Source organism: Tenrec ecaudatus, chromosome 17, assembly GCF_050624435.1.
Source record: "Tenrec ecaudatus isolate mTenEca1 chromosome 17, mTenEca1.hap1, whole genome shotgun sequence".
NCBI classification, from domain to species: Eukaryota; Metazoa; Chordata; class Mammalia; order Afrosoricida; family Tenrecidae; genus Tenrec; species Tenrec ecaudatus.
In genome coordinates this window covers 61,285,725-61,305,975 of record NC_134546.1, presented here as the reverse complement: position 1 = coordinate 61,305,975, position 20,251 = coordinate 61,285,725, and the positions used below count along the sequence as shown (strand labels likewise).

Sequence of the window (20,251 nt, the reverse complement as noted above, 5' to 3'; positions counted from 1 at the left end):
TGCCTGGGGTAAATCCCTAAAGTGGTTATCAATCAAAGGCTAATAGAACCTTTTTGAAATTCTGGAAGATCTTGTCAAATAGGAAAGTCCTTTATTTGCCTTCCCAACCATCCTGAAGCAGAGGGCCTGTGCTAATCCCCCTGACACTGTGGATGAGAACATAGGCGTATCTGGTATAGAATGTGATCCTCAGCCTCGGCTCCTCTTTAAGAAGATGCAGCACACTGAACACTTGCTGCTGGCCAGTGTTGGATGTTGAAGATCCAGCCCCATGAGGGGGAGCCGGGTTTGCCCTTTAAGGCCTTGGGGAAGAGACCCACACCAGCAGGATGGCGATCTTCCTAACAACTGTAGCTGCTTCTCCAGAGAAGCCAAACCACTGGTGCGTGTTAGTGTTGTCTCTAGAGAGAGATTTCTATCGAGAAACGGCTCACACAGTTGTGGAAAACAGTACGTCCAGTCTGGTTTGAGTCAGGCTCTGACTTACTGAATCCAGTGAAAAGAAAGCAGGATGGTGAATCAGAGGAAGCAGAGAGCACGGGCTGGTGGATGCAGAGGTCTGAAGTCGACCAAATGAATCCACCTTTGGTAGTTGGTTGCTAGCTCCTGGGATCAGGAGGCGATAAGACAGGAAATCAAGGAACCAGACGCAAGATCTAGCTCTGGCAGAGGCAAAGGGCCAAAGAGGAATCAACTCTCCTTGGTCTTGCCTTTCTTGTACAATAAGGCTATGCCAACAAGGGGGTGTCACCAGACTGACATGCAAGTTGACGGGTTGGGCTCCACCCCTACCCTTGCCCCCGAGTGTCCAGTTGGCACAATCCCTGACCATCACAGTGGGCTTCCCCATGCAGCAAGGCTGTTGCTGGTCCCAGCTCTCGTGAACTGAAGCTTCCAGAGTCCCCAGTGAAGTAAATCTGAGGACTCTGAAAACCCTACCGCTGAGATGATTCCATGCGCTGGCTACTCAACCAGGGAACCATTCCACCACCGTGGTTCTGACGCTTAGAAGCGGTTGTCTCACGCAGGGCTTCAAACCAGTTCATTCCAGGTCAGTCCCCTGCTGAGAACTTGCCCCTTCTCTCTGTGTGTATGTCTGAATCGAAATCTACATTTAAACCAGGTCTTAACCAGTGATTTCTGTAGCTCTCCATGTGATTCTTGTGTATACACCTTGCGATCTTGCTACGATGACTCCGTTGGTCCTGAGTAGAGAGCAGACGTTCAGTGGGTCCGATCGGAACACACCAGTTTGAAACCTTGCTCTAAATCTGTTTTCTCAGCTATAAAATGTGCTGTGAGGAGGGCTTAATGGGATTCTCTTTGTAAATCACTATCACGGTAATGGGGCTGTTGGCTAAGTGTTGGACTACTAACCACAGGTCAGGAGTTCAAACCAACCAGTCACTCCTTGGGAGAAAGCTGAGGCTGTCTGCTCCTGTAAAGATTTACAGCCTCAGAAGCCCTCCGTAGGGCTGATAAGAGTCGTGACGGACTTGGCGGCAGTGGTTTGTATTAGTATGAATGCATAGCTAATGGTTTTAGGGTAGGAATAGTTATTGGTGAGAGTGTAAGCAGGGTATGAGAAGGTGGTGTTGTTAGCAGCTCTGGAGACTGACAGCTTTGGGCTGCGTCTATAGTCAACCCCCTCTGGACAGAAACCAGAACTCAGCCAACAGAGACACTTGTGGGGCTGGGGAGAGAATTTTTCACAATTTAAGTCAGAACAAGTTTCTTTCAGAATACCCAGGGACAGCCACTCTATTACTTCCATAATTTGATGGGGATATAAAAGTGCACAGCGCATAAGTTGTCCTACAGGTCCAAGAGTTCTACAAGGCACACCGCCTTCTAGATAGGCCGCTTGTATTGACTCACAGAAGCTGGTTGCTAACCTTATGGAACCCATGAGGTTTGCAAGGCTGTTGTTAGACATGGCCATCGAGCTCACTGTGACTCACAGCGACCCTGTAGGTATGAGCTGTGGGTATCTGAGAAGATAGCTCTTCATGGGAGTAGAAAGCCTCGTCTTTCTCCCGAGGAGCAGCTGGTATAGATCTTGTTTGTTAGCAGTCTGATTTGTATCCCTCTCTACTGCCAGGGTTCCTCTTATTAAAAACTAAGCTATCAAAACTTACAGATAGCAGTGATATTAGAAACGGAGAAACGAAACCTTCAGAACTCATCCCTTCCTAATTAATTTACTGCATTTCACGTGTAGTGGTTAGGAGTTGGGCTGCAATCCAAAAGGTTAGTAGTTCGAAACCACCAGCCACTCTGTGGGAAAAAGAAGGGAGAAAGATGAACTTTCTACTCCCATAAGAGTCACAGTTTCGGAAACCCACAGGGGCAGTTCCACCCTGCCCGATGTGGTTGATATGCGTCAACATCGACTCCACCACAGTGGGCTTGAGTTTCGTGAGTTTGTATTCTTGAGGTTGTTCATATCTGCCATAGCTGTTAACACCCTCGGTGTGCAAACGGTCTGCACTCGACTGCTCACCTCAGGGTTAGCTCTTGGAACTCCCAGAAGAGTTCCAAGAAAGGGCCAGGAAGAAAGGGCCAGGCTATCTCCATTCCTTAAGGTTACAGCCAAGAACACTGTTCTGTGGACCAGCTGGAACTGACTTGACAGCAACTAAGAACAGTGTCGTCGGTAGTGGTAGAAATGGAATACAATAGCACACTGCCGTGCATTTATTTCGCTCTGCCATCGGTGACCTCACCTTGGTAGTATGAAGTTAGCCAGAATAGGGATGTTTACCCCATGGAAATTGGCAAGGGCTACCAAACAGGACCCTTTTCTCCAGGAGAGCCAGTGGTGAAAATGTACCCGATCCCACCATTGCCTATAACCTCAGCCCTTGACCCCGCTTACCTACTGCCCTACACACACACACTTCCTGCTCCCCAAAGGCAGCTGCTTTCACTCCTTCCAGCTGTTTCTTTTTCACTTAACTCCATATTCCTTGACTCTGTGCTTTTACAATTTGCTTTTAAAAATTGTAGAATCATAGGTATTTGCCTACCGACTTCCTGTTATAGAAGAGGAGGATCTTGCTTGATTCCAGAGCTGTCAGCGCTCTTGCTACACACACACACACACACACACACACACATGCACACACACACACACACACACTTCTTACCTCTGTCCTCCCAGTATGTTATGATTACACACTCTTGATTAAATAAGCATCCAGAATTTATATAATTGTGCCTACGTCACTATTGCACATAATTCGTTGTGCGCTGTGATTGTATCAGCTTTCTTATACAGCTTGTTTTTTCTTTCTGGCGTTAACATTTGCATTGTTGCACTGGCATGACTTCTCTGTGGAACGGTGGTTTTCACACCTTTCCTTTTAGCGGTGACACTGCCTCTTCAAAGAAAAGTTCATGTAAGAGTCTCCTAGCTCCTAGAAGGCAGGACCATCAGAGCAGGACCAACAGAGTTGCCAGGTAGAAGCAAGCAGGTTGTACAGGGCTCGACTTTAGAGGACGCTGTTTATAGACACAGGAATTTGACTCCATGGTGAGTGATGTAACAGAGGTTCCCTGAGCGTATGCAGGACACCATCTCATTCTCTGTTTCTAAAGGTCTGGGCTCCTTCCTCAGGGAGGTGACCTCCTCACCCTGAGGAGGCCCCAGGGGCGATGCTTCACCTGTGCCTCTCCAGCACACCACCCACAGGCTACCGGCTGGAAGCTGCTGTTGGTCGATGCCCCCAATTGATCTGATGACCCTCGGATTTTCCTGGGCTGAGCCGGGCACCCTAAGGCTCATGGAGACAGCTTTCCTTGATGGAGGCTTGGGGGAGGGGAGTCTGGCCCTGCCAGCTAGGAAGTGTCTGCGTGCTCTTGGATGCTGGCGCTGGGAGCCTAGCGGGCCAGGGAGGAGCAGCGCTGCACAGCAGCTCAGCCTGGGCCGTTGCATCTGGTGGGAAGGTGAGCTTTCCTCCCAGCCGGGTGACCTGGGACAAGCTGCTTGCCCTCCCTGAGCTTTCATGTGCTCAGACCTTCTTTACAGGATTGGTGTGAGAATTAAAGGGGGGCGGGGGGACACTAAGAAGAATAACCCTAACAGATCCCAGGGCCACATGTAGCCCAGCCTCTGCGTAGAGTCTCATAAACGAACCATGGCCCAGCAGCCCAAGAGTAACTGAGAAAGACACTCCCGCCCCGATCGCATGCCCCAGACAGTGCCCAGGGGGACCTGGTCATTCACTTGGAGCATCCCTCCCCGCACCCCTGCCCGGCAGCCTCCAGTTTCCACAGCACGCAGCACCGGGGAAGTTCTGGGCCCCTCTCAGACCCCGCCATTGCTGCATCGAAGGCGTGAGCTGATAAAGCAGAGGCAGGACGTGGGTGGGACAGAGATCCAGGGCCGGACACAGCACAGCACAGGCTGTCATCACCCTCTGCCCATCGCACTGGGGACTCTCAGATGCACACACCTAAGCTCTTCCTCCCTCGCCTTTTGGAAAACCCGCTCTCCGCAGACGGACAGCGGCTGAGTGAAACCCCTCGCCCTTCTTCCGCCAACTGCCACCTCCACCCCACCCGCCGCAGCTGCTGTGCAAAGGCCCACCCAGCCCCTCCTCGCCTACCACCTCGCAGCTCCTCAGCAGGGAGCTAGCCCCTGCACCCCAGCACACACATACTCCAGCCTTCCTGTGTGTGCATTCCTTGCCCTGCCCAGGGCATGTCCTTGGGGTCCTGTATTGTGTCCCTACTGTGTGCCAGGCAGGTCAGGGTCAAGGAAGATGCAGCTGTTTCCTCTGTTGCTCACCAACACCTCTAATCCCGTGCTGCCCCCGAGGGATCTGGGAGGGCTTCTTGGAGGAGATGTCCTCTAGCCTGGACGATGATAGTAGCAATGCCAGGTGCTGAGCTTTCACCGTGGTGGTGGGGTCGGGGGTCGGGGTGGGGGTCCTCTCCCCAGTAAGTGCTTTGTTAGACACTTGAGCTTGGTTCATCGGCACAGCCCTGTGGAGAGGCAGCTGTCACTAGCCTCACAGTAGAATTGAGGAAATCGAGGCTCAGAGAAGGTTGTCGGCTTTCTCCAGGCCGCAGAGCTAAAAAGTGGCCAAGCTGTGGTTCCCATGCTGACCTGTGTGCCTCCAACGGCCTTGTATGCAGCCGCAGGGCACACAGCACGGGCATTCAAGTCACACACTGCACAAGGTCACATCTGGGGGAGGGTGGACAGCATTTACATGTGGACCATCTAAAGTATGAGAATGTCTTGGTGGACACAAGGAAGGAGACTCCTTCTGATCTGAACTTGACCTGTCAGCTCCCCTGGGAGATGCAGGCAGTATCTGCCCCCAGTCTTGGGGAGTAGGTTTGTAAATGTAGGGCCAGGGCTGCACCCCAATAGTTTTGGCTGTTCAGGAGGGTAGTAATATCCCAGGAGGCTTCTGAAGCTTGTGGAAATCTGGAATTAAGTTGGATGGGATTTCCCCCTGTGCTTTATGAAAAAAAAAAAAAAACACCCCAAACTCGCTGCCATTGAGTCAATGCTGACTTACAGTGATTCCCTGTGGATTCCTGAGGCTGTAACTGTGGGAGTAGAAAGCTCAATGTTTCTCCCGAGGAGCTGCTGGTGGTTTCAAACTGCCAACCATTCAGATCACAGCCCAGCGGGTAACCACACCACCGCCAGGGCCTCTGCACTCTATGAAGCCCCCTCTAAGTGGCTTTAAGCTTCTTGACTTGAAGAAGGGTCCCTTGGGTTCTTTTGGACAAAGGCGCCAGCAGGCCCTGCCCCCCTCCCTCTCTGCTGGCTGGCTCCCCCTTTCCACTGCCTGCTCCTTGTCCACCAGTCAGTGTGACAGGGAAGAGCTGTAGAGCAGCGTGGCCAGTCTGACAGGACCCAACAGCGAGCAGAACACTGGCAGATCCTTAAGGACTGAAAGACTGTCCTTCCTGGGAGCCACCTCAGGGCACCTGAACTAACCATCCCCCCGCTCTTCTCTGCAGACGGGCAGGATCGAACCCAACCACCCCAAAGTCTGCGGCCACCAGGGCAACGTGCTGGACATCAAGTGGAACCCCTTCATCGACAACATCATCGCCTCCTGTTCAGAGGACACCTCGGTGAGCGAGTGCCAGGGGCAGGGAGTGGGGCAGGAAGCTCTCCTTGTTGCCCTTCCCTCTATCCCCTTCTCCCCTTTCTTTTCCGTTGTGCCGCTCATCCAGCTGCCCTGGGATAGGGATGACAGGGGGTCAGGATCCTCTGTGTGGCCTGGGAAAGCTGCCTTTGGCTTCATGGAGCTCGGTGGTGTTAATTGTGCAGGCCAGGATGAAAACATAACAAAAACTGAACTGCGTGATTCAGCACCAGTCTGTAGTCTTGAAAGGAGAAGGGCCGGTGGGAGAACATGGACGTGGAACGAGGATGGGGAGGAAGAAGTTCACGAGGAAAGAGCTGCTGCCCCTTGCAGGCTGGACATGGCCACTCTGGCCGGGTCCTCTGGGAGCCTGGTTTCTAGCAAAGGACACTGGGTGCTCCTGCTGCTTGTCCAGGGACTCACAGTGGCAGCCCCATATGAATTCCAGGGTGTCCGCTCACTTACTGGGAAGAGAGGAAACAGGAGAATGGGCATCGAAAGAGACAATACAGAGGACATGAAGGGAAAAGAGAAGACAGATAGGAGAGACAGAGATGGGAGGGAGGAGGGAGGGCGTCAGCCTTTGGAGAGGGAACAGAATCCGCGTAGAGTGAACTGTGAAGTTGGTTATACGCCCCCTCTCCCCCTTTTTGGGACTCTGCTGGTGTTTGCAGGCAGAGACAGCATCTAATGAGGGGCCCAGGCTGTTTCCCACGCTGCCCTTGAGCAGCAGCAATGCACCCCCTTGGAGGCATGAGGGGCCTTCAGAGCTTCAGCTGAGCTTGCCCAAGGCCGCAGTGGGTCCAGGTGAAGGAAGAGCAGCCTTTCGGTCAGGCCACAGGCACGGAGGGAGGGAGGGAGGGAGCGCAGGCTGCCATAGACTTCCAGGATGCTGGAGCTGGGAGGAACCTCCCAGCTTGTGTTAGTTTCATGTCTTTCTGGACTGGTCAAATAGACCGTAACCTGTGTGACTCTAAATCCTCTGTATCCACTACAGAGCCAGCCACCTGGCAAGTGCTCAGTGGATGAACAGATAGCTGCATTCCTGAATGGATACTTAGATACCTGAGTCAGTCGTTGGTTGGTTGGTTGTTCGATGGATGGATGGATGGGTGGATGGATGGATGGATGGACAGATTGTTGAATTTGGGGACAGATGGCTACACTGGTGGATAAAGAGATGCCTGGATAGATGGGTGGTGGATACAATGATCAATTACCAGAAAGAATGAATGGGTGACTGGGTGAGAGTGGGTGATTTTAGTGGGCTGACAGAAAGATAAACAGATGGACGAGTGAGTGAGTATAATTCAACTAATCATCCAAAGAAAGAGGAGAAGGTAGAGATAGCCAAGAGTCTCCATTGTTTCGTGAAGTTGGAAGTACAGTCGCTGGGTACAGCTCTGTGTCCACAGGAGAGTTGTGGGGAGAGGCTGAGAGAGCAGAGTATAATTGACCAAATCTTGGAATTGATCAAAATCCTATGGATTCCTGAGAGCAGCTGCAGGGAGAGGGGAGGGAGTGGTGCACATGTCCCATGGGATCTAGTTGCTTTCTCTAGCCGCCTCACAGCTAAAGTGAGCACATCGGGGCCCAGTACTTAGGAGACCAGGGCTATGCGAGGAGAGGTATGAAGTGACAGAGCGAGTCTGGGGTAGGTAGTTTGACCCCAGGTGCCTGGGCTGGGAAAGAGGCAGCCAGAGCTGGTGGGTGCTGGAGAAGACAGGTGGTAGGCAGTGGCCTTCCATCCTTCACTTTGGCATGAGTGAACGCGCCAAGGCAGGCTGCTGGCAGAGACTGGCTCCAGCTCTGCCTCCAGAGGTGCACCACAGCGTCCCCCAGCCAGCAGGGGATCCCCCCACCTGTAGCCCTCACGGGCGTGCTTCAAGATCAAGATTGGGGCTAGCGGGCAGGTCCTTTGGAGCTACACTGGGAGGCCGAGGGATGAGGGCTTTCCCCAGGGCTGTTGACTCCAATAGCTCTTCCTGCCCAGAGTTTCATCATCATGAGTCACCAAACAGTGGGTGCTGTAAGCGGCAGGCTCCTTCTGTCCGCACCCCCTGATCCCCATTGGAGAGCCTGCTGGCGAGAAGACCGAGCCATTTTGATGTGGGAGAGGAGGGAATGCGGCTGGGGTTTCCAGGTGGAAACCTCTGTTTGAATCACAGAAAGGTCCTTGATGGCCCTACCTGGCTCGGGCCCAACAACCCATTTTGCCCAACATCAGGTGCTTCCTGCTCCGGGACCTCCGCTAATTTGCACGCGGTGCCAGCCCTGGCCGCACCTGCCAGCCGCTCTCAGGTATCACACCCGATGATTGAGTCATCATGCTGTGCCGGGTGACCTCCCGGCTGCTCAAGTTCAAAGAGTGGGGCCCTGTGAACTTGGGATTCCGTCTCAGCTCCACCGCTTAGCAGCTGGTGGCAAAGGCATGCCATGTCACCTCCCTGGGGCTCCAATACGCCGGAAAGCAGGGGGAATGATCCTCCTGCCCAGGCAGCTGTGCCTAGCATTACCCTGGTCCCCTCTTCCTGTAGCTGAGACTCACAGTGACCTTGTGAGCCTCAGGACAACATGCCGCCCAGTCCTGTGCCCTTTGCGCTCCTAGCTGCCACTGTGGGGTCAGGCCATCTCCCTGAGAGCTTCCCTCATTGTGGCTAACCCTGTTTCACCAGCCAGGGTGCCCTTTTCTCTTTTAAAATAAAAAAAAATCATTTTATTAGGGGCTCATACAACTCTTTTTACAATCCGTACATACATCATTTGTGTCCAGCACCTCTGTACATATGCTGCCATCATCATTCTCAAAACACCCAATCTCCACCTGAGCCACTGGCATCAGCTCCTCATTTTCTCCTCCCTCCCCGCTCCCCCTCCCCCTGAACCCTTGATAATTTATAAATAATTATTATTTGATCATATCTTACACCATCCGACGTCTTCCTCATCCAGTTCTCCGCTGTCCGTCCTCCAGAGAGGAGGCTACATGTAGACCTTGTCATCTGTTTCCCCTTTCTCCCTCACCCTCCCTCCACCTTCTCGATATTGCCACTCTCACCACTGTTCCAGAGGGGCTCATCTGTCCTGGATTCCCTGTATTTCCAGTTCCTATCCATACCAGTGTGCATCTCCCGGTTCAGCCAGGTATGTAAGGTAGAATTGGGATCATGATAGTGGTGGGGGAGGCGGGGGGAGGAAGCATTCAAGAACCAAAGGAAAATTGTATGTTTCATCGTTGCTACACTATACTCTGACTGGTTCGTCACCTCACCACAACCCTTCTGCAAGGGATGTCCAATTTCCCCCAGATGGGCCCTGAGTCCCCACTCTACACTCCCCCTCATTCACAATGCTATGATTTTTTATTTTTTGTCTTTGATGCCTGATACCTGATCCCTTTGATGCCTTGTCATCTCATAGGCTGGTGTGCATTTTCCATGTGGGCTTTGTTGTTTCTCAGTTATATGACCCCTTGTTTATCTTCCAGCCTATTTGACCCCAAATTCTATATATTTTGACAACTGGGCACCATCAGCTTTCTTCACCACACTTGCCCTTGCACCTGCTTTGTCTTCAGTATTCACATCGGGGTAGGCTGGTGTGCTTCTTCCTTGTGGGCTTTGTTGTTTCTTAGTTAGATGGCCGCCTGATTGTCTTCAAGCCTTTAAGACCCCTGATGCTATATCATTTGATAGCCGGACACCATCAGCTTTGTTTGCAACTTTTGCTTATGCACCCACTTTGTCCTCAGTGATCTAGTTTGGAAAAGCCAGTGTGCTTCTTTCATGTAGGTTTTGTTGTCTCTCAGCTAGATGGCTGCTTGTTTATCTTCAGGTCTTTAAGACTTCAGGTGCTGTCTTTTGGTAGCTGGGCACCATCAGCTTTCTTCACTACATTTGCCTGTGCACCCATTGTCATCAGCGAGCATGCCAGGCAGGTGAGCATCTCAGACTGCTGAACTGCTAGAACAAAGTGTTCTTGTGTTGAGGGAGTACTTGAGCAGGGGCCCGCTGTCCATCTGTTTCCTTAATATAAACCTATAAATATATGTACATAGATCTATTCACCCCTCATCGTATATAAATATATTTACATCTTTGTATATCTGTATTTAAATCTCTATGAATACCCTTTGCCTCCTAGTTCTTTCCTCGGTTTCTTTTTACTTTCCTCTTGTCTCACTATCATGTTCTGCCTTCATTAGGGTTTTAGGAATTCCTCTCGGTTACATTGCCCTTGATCCAGCCCTGCCAGACCTCTCACACCTTCTCCCTGGGCTTGTTAACATCCTCTTCTTTCCCCCCACCACTCCTACCCCCATGTGTCCCCGGAACGGTCATCCCGCTCTTCTGGCCTACGTACTCCGCCTATCCCTTCCAGGTAGACATGCTATGTACCATTACAAGATCGAGTACCACGAAGCACCAACAGAAAGTAAAATAACTACAACAACAACGCACATACACACACAAACATATGAATAGTTCAGGGTCTGTTTGTTTTCCTTCACAGGTGCTTTCCAGTCAAGTCTGATGGGTTGCCATGCCCTGGCACCTCCTCTATCCCTGGGGACTTCATTGCTCTGCTGCATGTCCGCAGAGACTGACTTCTGCGTGGTGAGCTCATGGCGGGCACAGTTCCCACTCTGTGTCTCTAGTGTTGTCCCCAATGGTGCTATGGGTCAATGAGGAACACTGTGTCCCATGGTGGGGCTGGCCCTGTGGTCATCTCTGTGCATTGCTTTTCTGAGCAGGAACATTGTCCTCAGGGCTTGGTGAGCCAGGATGTGCATCACTCTTCTTTCTTTTTTTTCCCCTATGCCCCCTCGTTGGCACCTGTGTGCTCTGACCAGATCAGTCCTCTTCCCCTCTTCTTGAGCTGTAGCGTCAGTGCTGTCCTCTGAAGGGACTTCTTCTTGGGGGGAGGGTGGTGCTGTCCACTTAGCTGGTAATGGGGCCAGCCCCTCAGGCCTCTCTATCAGTTCCCTGCATCATGTCAATGTGTTGTGTTCTTGTCTTGGAGCTCCGGGTTGAAGTCGTCTCTCTTTCCCTGTGGAGACACCAGGGTGCCTTTTCTATCCATTGGCTCCCCATACTCACCTCAGCCATGCTCATTCTGGGGGGACAGAGTCATTGCCCACTCCGTGAAGCAGCCTGAGTCATTGAGCTGTGTGCTGTGGGCCTCAGCAAGAGAGGGGCCCATTGACCCCAAATGCTGGGATGGGAGGAGCTGGAAATGCTTTGGGAGGGTGTGATCCCTGAGCTGGACCTCGGAGGGGAGGGAGAATTTGGACCACAGGAAAATGGCCAGGGTGGAGGTGGAGGGGTAAGACAGGATGAGACATGGCTCAGACACAGATGTGGAGGGCGGGAGTGTTTGGAAACCCAAGCTGCAGCTCTTGGGTGGTGGACAGTAGAGGGACAGAGGCCGGGAGGTTGGAACACAGAGTTTGAGGGGATCCCTGTGCTTCCCCAGCTTGCCAGACCCGTCAGTGGAAGAAAGGCTTTGCGAGAGGCGGTATGAATCCCAGGAGGATTTGAACCTGGGACTGGGCAGACTGGAGGAGTCTCTCAGACAGGCTTTAGGAAGGGATCGGGGCTGAGCTTGCAGCCTGGTTGCTGAGGATGTGGTCCGTGAGCGAGGGGAGGGCATCCAGCACTGGAGCCAGGTGGGCTGGTGGGGACAGGGAGGGAGGGGTTGGCCTTGGTGGCCAATCTGGGGAGGAGCCAGCTAAGTCTCCTGATCAAGGGGAGCTAAACCCTGGCCCCAGCTGTCAGACCATCTGCTCTGAAGCCCAGCCCTGCTCCTCAACCTGGGACCCATGGAGGCCTGAGGGGAGCGCCTAGGTCAAGGTCATAAAGGTGGTCTTAGCACAGGCAGGTCACAGGTGCTGATCATGAAGGAGCTGACTGTCCACACCTGACTCATGTTGACATACCAGTGACCTTTCCCTCCCTGCATCGGGGTCCTGAGCGCATGGAAGGACAGCATGGCCAGAACCTGTGTGTTAGACTGGGTTGACAAGAGAAACAAGTCCAGGGAGACTCATATATGTATAGGGAAAAACAACTTTATATCAAGAGTAATTGAATACTGAGAAAACATCCCAGCCCAATCCAGATCAAATCCATAAATCCTATATTAGCCCATATCTCTGATGCCAATCTATAAATTCCTCTCAGGCTCATGCAACACATGCAATGATGCCGAATGCAGGAACAACATAGGCCAGTGGATCCAGTGATGATGGAAGCATGTGAGTGCTGGCAGGGGTCTCCACATGGCTCCTCCAGCTCCAGGGCTCCAAAGTAGCTCCGTGTCTCGTCAGCAGGAAGAGGAAGCAGAGAGTGTGTCTGCATCTGACCTCCAGTGAGCTATTTATCTCTGTGGCACATCCAAATGAGGTCATCAAGCTGCGACCTGATTAATAGGCTAAACTCCACCCCTTTGCAAGTTGTCAGGAGATCATGTAACTGCCACACCCTGGCGTTGTTGGGGGGCGGGAGGGGGTTCGGGGAGCATCAAAGGGGGGAGACAGAAAGGACACAGAGTCCACATAGGGCAGTGGGGCTGCGTGGGCTGTCCTGACAGACCCAGCACCCCCTTGACCTGCTCCAGGCGGAGAACCTCCAGGTGGTTGGGTTAGACAGTCAGTCTGCACACCGGGCTGGGCCACGGGGCGAGGACCAGTGCAAAGGGCCTGTTCTGACATTGGAGAAACTGTTCCCAGCTGCTCTGGCCCCATTTTGCCTGGTAACACCGTCACCCCTCACACCTGCCCCTACACGGCCCCAGACTCACCTCTCAGAAGATTCAGAGGGTACTGAAGAGCTGCCGACCCCCACCCTAAAGTCCTTTTCCAAATTCCCCATTCCAGAAAAATGCAGGTCTCCCTCAGGCTCAGCCTCCCCTCCCAGAGTCCCTGGGGACCCAGGGGAGCATACCCAAGCCCTTTCCCAGGGGCTCCCATCCTGAGGGAGGGGCGGGGGCTGTAACGCTGCTCTCTGGCATCTGGCAGAATCCAGTTCTTTCCGCCTCTGGGTGACGTCACCTATTGTTGGAGAGCTGTGCTTTTTATAGCTTCTGCTGCAGCTGGGGAGGGCGGCTGGCAGGCTGTTGGGAAGGGCGCTCTCAGTTTCCAAGCCCGCTGCCTTCTCTCCTCCTCCTCCTCCTCCTCCTCCTCCTCCTCCTCCTCCTCCTCCTCCTCCTCCTCCCCCTCCTCCTCCTCATGCTCCCAGCCTCACTAGCCCTCCTCTGAGAGAGGTTTATGACTTCTCAGGGAGAGGGAGAGCCTGGTCCCAAGAGGGGGGTGGGGGTGAAGGGCTAGCCCCTCTCTGTGGCAGGCCCAGCTCAGCATCTTTCCTTTGCCTCCAGCGCAGCCACCCAGCTCTTCCAACCCCTAGAAAGGCCTCCCCTCCCGCGAGACCTGAGGGTGAAATGGGCCAGGGGGTCAGCCCTGCTGGAAGCAGCAGGAAGCCACCCACCTTCCTGCCTACCACCAACAACCCCCCCCCACAACACACACACATACACGCACGCTCACATGCACATACATGCTCCAGCCCCAATACCTCCTAGAACCAGTAGGAAGCCCGTTCTCCCGTTCTCCGAGGTGAGCGGTACCCCAGAGAGACCTGGCCGAGGCCACCCAAAAAGGGCCTGGAGCTGCAGAGGAAGTGGCAGTGTGGTTCAGGAGTTGAGCAGTCAGGCCCAGGCGTCCTCAGACCTCAGCTCCAAGGCTGACCCTGTCTGGTCCCAGCGTGGTGGCTTGGACAAGCTTCTTTAGCTCTCGGGGTCTCCTTACCTCTCTATAAAATAGGCCTCCTTTGGGGGTTTTCGGGACAACTCAATGGGCAAAGAAGGGTTTCCACATTTCACAAGAGCCCCATATATACCATCTGCTCATCTCTTATCCACATTTGACAAGGACCAAAGGGTTAATTAAGTTGCCTCTATGAGGGATGGCCAGGGGTCTCCCCCTCAGTGTCTCTCAATCCTGGGTTGCTGAGCCCCTAATGGGCCCCAGGGGTCCTTATTTACAAAGCAGACTAATCTGCATACAGGACATCCCACTCAGAACCCAGGAAGAAAAGTTCCCGGGCCAGTCCACCTTCCAAATCAGGACGAGAAGGCCAGCCCCATTGGTGTAGCCCACTAATAGAGTAAACGCCCAGTTGGCTGGGTTAAGCCTGCTGGTGCTGTCGGTAGGCTTTGGACTACCCGGTTTCATCCATGGATGTCTTGGGTGTCTGGTCTGTGCTGGCCCTAGTTCTTCTGGCCAGAAGGGACCATCAGCGGGAGGCCCGGAGGATAAACACACTGCCATGAAGTCGATTGTGACACACCGAGAAGCCTATCGGACAGAGTAGTCCTGCCCCTGTGGTCTCTGCGGCTGTAAGTCTTTCCAGAAGCAGGCAGCCTCATCTTCCTCCCATCTGTGCCCCAAGACTTCCACAAAACTAGTCTGGAAGCTTTCGTGAATATTAAGTAAGCATCCTTAAGTATTGTTAAGTGCTTGGTAATCCCTCGTGTTTATTTATGTTCGTCAAGTCTTCATGGGGAGAAAGCGGAGGCTTTCCCCGCCTCTAAAGATTGGCCGTCTAAGAACCCCACTGGGTCACTCTGAGTCACAATGGCTGGATGGCAGAGAGTTTTGGAGTCTCCATAGCAACTCTGTGGTACAGATATAATTAGCTTTCCAGGTGAAAAGACGAGGCTCAGAGAGGCTAGGTCACTTGGCCCACGTCTCGCAGCGCCATCAGGACAGAGCCTGGAGATAAGCCAAGCTTGCCAGACCACAAAACTCCCGGTTAGCAGAGCAGCCTCTCCCTCCGGGCTGTGCAGGGACACTTGGTTCTGTAGCTTTGTTATCAGCAGCTTTGCCTTGGCCCTGACGGCGCTGTGTCTGTCTACGGCCTCCCTGCCAAGCTGAGCTCCGTGCACGTACGGGTGGACGGTCCCCATAGTGCCTAACAGATGTGATCCGGGGAGGGGCCGTAAGTGAGTTAACCTGGGCTCTGGCCTGAGGACCTGTGCAGGGGACAGTCCCGGGCACAGCTGGCTTAGAAGGGAGATCCTTTTGCCACTTGTCCCCACCACTTCCTTCCAGAAATCCGCTCTGGCGACCGGATTTGATGGGGTTTCCTGTTGAATGAAAGTAGCCTCCCAGAGCAACCTCTGGGCCGTCTAGAGTGCCCCCCCACTACCCCCCCCTGCTCCATCTGCTCCTCGATTCCAGAAAATCCCTTGGCGACTGAAGGATGGGAGTGCCGTTCCCCAGCCACTCGGACTACCAGCTCCTCCTCTGAGCTCCTCCAGCACCGGTGCCAACTGTAGCATAGAGCGAACAGAGCCCAGACTCCTCCCCGATACGTCCCTGTCGAAGTCAAGGCCGTGGAAGAAGATCAACCCCTACACACTTCTCAGGGCACACACAAGGAGACGGAGGCCCAGAGGGTGAAGGGGGCTGACCTGTGGGCCACTTCATCATCCAGTTCCCCCCGGCCCTCTACATGTCAGGCATCTGTGAAAATAGCCCTTCTGACTGCTTGCTGCCCGCCATGCTAGTCCAGGAGCCAGAGCCAGGGAACAGACACCCGTAGCTCCTCATCCCCTCAACTTAGCCCCTGGCTGCTGAGGCAGAGCCACCCCCACCCGCACCCCCTGTGAACCAGCTCACTCAGCACATTGTAACCCCCCTGCTTCTGGAAGGTACTCAAGGATCTAGTCATTGTCCAGCTGGGAAGCCTGAGCCTCAGAGAGGCGAGCTGGCTTGTTCGGTTGGCTAGTATGTAGGGATGGAGCATCACTCTGTGGCCCCTGCATGTGGGTACCTTACCTGACACCTGGGGTGGCCCAGGGACACCTCCCTCAGCTTGGCTGCTCTGAAAAGTTAGGTGGTTCTGGGACAGTGGCATTTTCTGGGACTCTAGCACCAAGTAGGGTTTCTTGTCCCAGGAAGAAGCTGGTGGTTTTGAACTGCTGATCATGTAGTTGACAGCCAGCACTCTATCCAATATGGTTGCTAGGATCTGGAATCTGCTCAACAGCAGTGAGGTTGGGGTTAAAAAGAAAAGGAAAAGTGTATGTGTGTGGTGTGTCTAATGAATCCACTGAAGGGGGGGAGAGGTCACCCTCCTCTAGGATGTTTTGTGACACGAGGAATGTGTGTCTTATTGATGATGTGAGTCGTCTACCCAGCACCTGCTTGTCCTGACCAGCCCTCATCTCTGAACACTGATCCTCCTGCACAGGGCTGTCAGGGAAGGACCAACGGGCATGTGGGGCTTCCTTTTATGTCATTCCCCAACCTCCCCGTGCCTTGCCATGCGGGGGGCTATGTGAATGTGTTAGACTTTTCTAAAGGGTTGGATGCAGGGGATTACAATGAGGATGAGAAAACATTTCAGAGTATCTCCTAGTTGCAAACTGTAAAAAATGTATTCATTAATTTTCATTTGAACAGCCTTATTGATATAACTCACGGTTCAATCACTAAACATATTAAAGGAGTTCTGCAACCTCACTACGATCCGTTTTAGAGCACACTCTTCTTTCTTGTATTCGCTAACACACCGACCAACACACACTTAGCTGCCGCCAGTGTGAGACCTGGTCCTCGGTGTATTTGACCTGCTGATTCCAAAAAGGGCAGCGACCTCCCCCCAACAGGTCTAGTCTCTGTCATACAGGACATATACCATATACCACTCCTCACCCTGCCCGCCCATAACAAATCAGGATATTTTAATCTAGTGTAGACAGAGGAAGTGCACACTGGCTTTATTTAAAGCAGTCTGTGTTGTACTGCTTAGGGCAAATTATACATCACGTGGTGTCCTTTCAGCCAAAGATATATTTGAATGGTGCAAATTCCATGAACTTGGAATTTTCCCCCAAGTATCACGTCACTTTTATTAGGAACAGACTAGTTGGCCAGTCCAATCTGTTATCTTTAAAAGGATCCAAAAGTAAGCATCACTGTATAATCCTTAAGGAGCCCTGATGGTGCAGTGGGTAAGGGGTTCAACTCCAAACCACAAGATCAGCTGTTCAAGCCCACCGGCCACTCAGCAGAAGCAATAAGTCACTGTGAGTCATAGTAGACTGCCTGGTAGTCGGTCTGGAACAGCAAATAGAGATTCAAATGTCCTGACACCTAAAATGGGTCAGTAAAAGCTCATCCCCTTTTAATGAAAGTAAAAAGTCTTATTATAAGATTGTACAACTTCTCCACCTGTGCACAGAAACTCTTAGAAGAAAAGTTAGACCATTCCTTATGAAGAAGCTTGGCGTCAACCTCACCTCTGAAACATTTAGCATGAATTATCCATCGGCTTCTCTATATGAAGATATGTTCTATAATGTTTATGGTATAATTTAAAGAAGAAAAATCAGATCGCCAAGATATTTATGAAAATTGCTATGAAGGCTTTCATTTTCAATACTCTCAATTGCCCTCACACCTCCCATAGATGTGCTTTTTAAATTTCCCGCTCCCTCAAGCTGTGTCCTGGCCTTTCAGTGTGCAACTTCTAGGCTTTGTGTATGGAGCACAGGCTCCCAGATCGAAAAGATCTCATCAGTTCGAACTGTGACCCTGTAGGACAGAGAACTACCCCTTTGAACAGTTTACTCTTGACATCTTCAAAAGGCTGCAGAGTGGCTGATGGACCGTGTAAGCAATCAGCCACCACAGCTCCATATTCAGCTTCCCCTGGGAGTCCCTTAATATCGAATTCTTTTTCAAATATTTCTTACCTATTTTGTGTTCTCCTGTAATATGTTGGTCTGAATTCTCATCATATTTAAAACTAGGATGATAAGCTAATAAATTAGCATAATTTAATAGCTAAAACTATAGTGGAACACCATATCTAAGAAAAATGAGCAGGTGTAGGCTATCCAGTGCAGTCTATCTGATGCAGTTTTCTGAACCAGAGCCTCAAATAATCCCAATACCAGGCCTGAAAAACAAGGTGCCAAGAAAAGAATGTTCGTTGTTGCTGGGATGTGTGTTAGCACCCCATTTCCCTCCAACTTCCCCTGCCATAACCCCAAGAAACTATTAATTCAGCTACTGTCTCTATAGAGTTACCTATAGTTGTTTTGTTTTTTTAAGTGGGTTTTTTTACATTTTATTAGGGGGCTCATACAACTCTTATCACAATCCATACATATACATACATCAATTGTATAAAGCATATCTGCACATTCCCAGCCCCAATCATTCTCAAAACATTTGCTCTCCACTTAAGCCCTTTGCATCAGGTCCTCTTTTTTTTTCCCCTCCCTCCCCGCTACCCCCTCCCTCATGTGCACTTGGTAATTTATACATTGTTATTTTGTCATATCTTGCCCTATCCGGAGTCTCCCTTCCCCCCCTTCTCTGCCGTCCATCTCCCAGGGAGGAGGTCACATGTGGATCCTTATAATCAGTTCCCCCTTTCCAACCCACTCACCCTCCACTCTCCCAGCATCACCCCTCACACCCTTGGTCCTGAAGGTATCATCCACCCTGGATTCCCTGTGCCTCCAGCTCCGATATGTACCAGTGTACAACCTCTGCCCTATCCAGACTTTCAAGGTAGAATTCGGATCATGGTAGTTGGTGGGAGGAAGCATCCAGGATCTGGGGGAAAGCTGTGTTCTTCATCGGTACTACCTCGCACCCTGACTGACCCATCTCCTCTCCTAAGCCCCTCTATGAGGGGATCTCCATTGGCCAACACTTGGGCCTTGGGTCTCGACTCTGCACTTCCCCCTTCAGTCAATATATATATATATATATACACATATATATATTTTTTATTTTGCATGATAAAGTGGGTTTTTTAAACTGATCTGCTGGACTGAGGATGCTACTGCAAGACCCCATTGTCATTAAATCCATTCTGAACTCATAGAGATGCTTGAAGATGAAGTAGAACCTCCCAATCATACCCCCCACCCCACCCACCCCCCACACACAAAGGGTCCCCAAAGCTGAGATCTTTACAGAAGCAGACTGCCATGTTTTGCTCCCTTGGAATAAGTAGGTTTGAACTGACAGCCTTCTGATGAGCAACTGAGCACTTAATTGCCAGGACTCCCAGGGCCTGTCAGGTGACTCTAATCATAGACCAAGCCTGCCTTTCTTACTCGGAAACTTACCACATCTACGCATATATGAGCTGGGTTTTCAGGGGAACACCCAACCAAAACACCAAACGCACTGCCATCAAGTCAATGCTGACTCACAGTGACCTTAGGACTGCCCCTCTGGGTTTCTGAGGCAGTAACTTTTTTTACAGGAATAGACAGCCTCATCTTTCTCTCGTGTCACAGCTAGTGGTTTTGAACTGCTGATCTTGTGGGTGAGCAGCCTACTACAGCACCAGGGCGCCTTCAGGGGAACATGGGTATGGGAAGCAGTCCGTTCCACAGTCTAAAGGAGAGCCCTGGTCCTTCGGAGGGAGAATTCTCACCTTGCCTGTAGGAGACCTGCTTTCATTCCTAGCCAGGTGCAGCCACCACCTGCTGGAAGCTTGAGTGCTGCTGGGAGCAGATGTCTCCAGAACTTCCACACTCAAATGCACGAAGGAGACAGTCTTGATGGTTTACTTGTAAATATCAGCCACTGAAAAACCAGTGGGTCAAAATGCCAGTCTGATCCCACGCAATTGTGGAGTTTGGGTTTGTGGCCCATGGGTTTGCCAAGAGTCAGGGACAACTAACCCTATGGTCCCTCACCCCACCAGTCTATGGGGAAAGCCAAGAAAGAGAACCCAGCGCAGGAATGAATGCTCTGTATGCACCCTCACTTTCCAGCCCCCTGTCCGCAGAACTGTCTTTGTCTCTTATGTTAATTCAGAGCATTCAGAATTATCATTGACTAGCTAATAGGGGCTTGCATCAGGAATTAGGACAACACAAACCATTTAGAACTGGGCTCCTCACTAAAAGATTGGCTATTTGAGTTGACTTAGAAGTGCCTTGGAAGACTGGCCTGGCGATCTGCTTCCGAAAGATCAGCCACACCCACAGGGCTGCCAGGAGTTGGGTCAACGGGCCCCGCAGTGGAATTCTGGGATTGCAGAGCACCGCTCAGCTCAGCCTCTCTCTCGGGGCCAGAGGTGGGGTCCCTCTGCCGCTCC

General features: G+C 51.9%; 1 protein-coding gene across 1 annotated transcript in view; it reads left to right on the top strand.

Annotated features, from left to right (window-relative positions):
- CORO2B (coronin 2B) overlaps nt 1–20,251 on the top strand; it is a 171,469-nt gene that overhangs the window by 136,995 nt on the left and 14,223 nt on the right. The window contains exon 3 of the mRNA XM_075535272.1: nt 5,986–6,102. Coding sequence (XP_075391387.1) covers nt 5,986–6,102 — 117 coding nt within the window. The remainder of the gene's footprint in view (nt 1–5,985; nt 6,103–20,251) is intronic.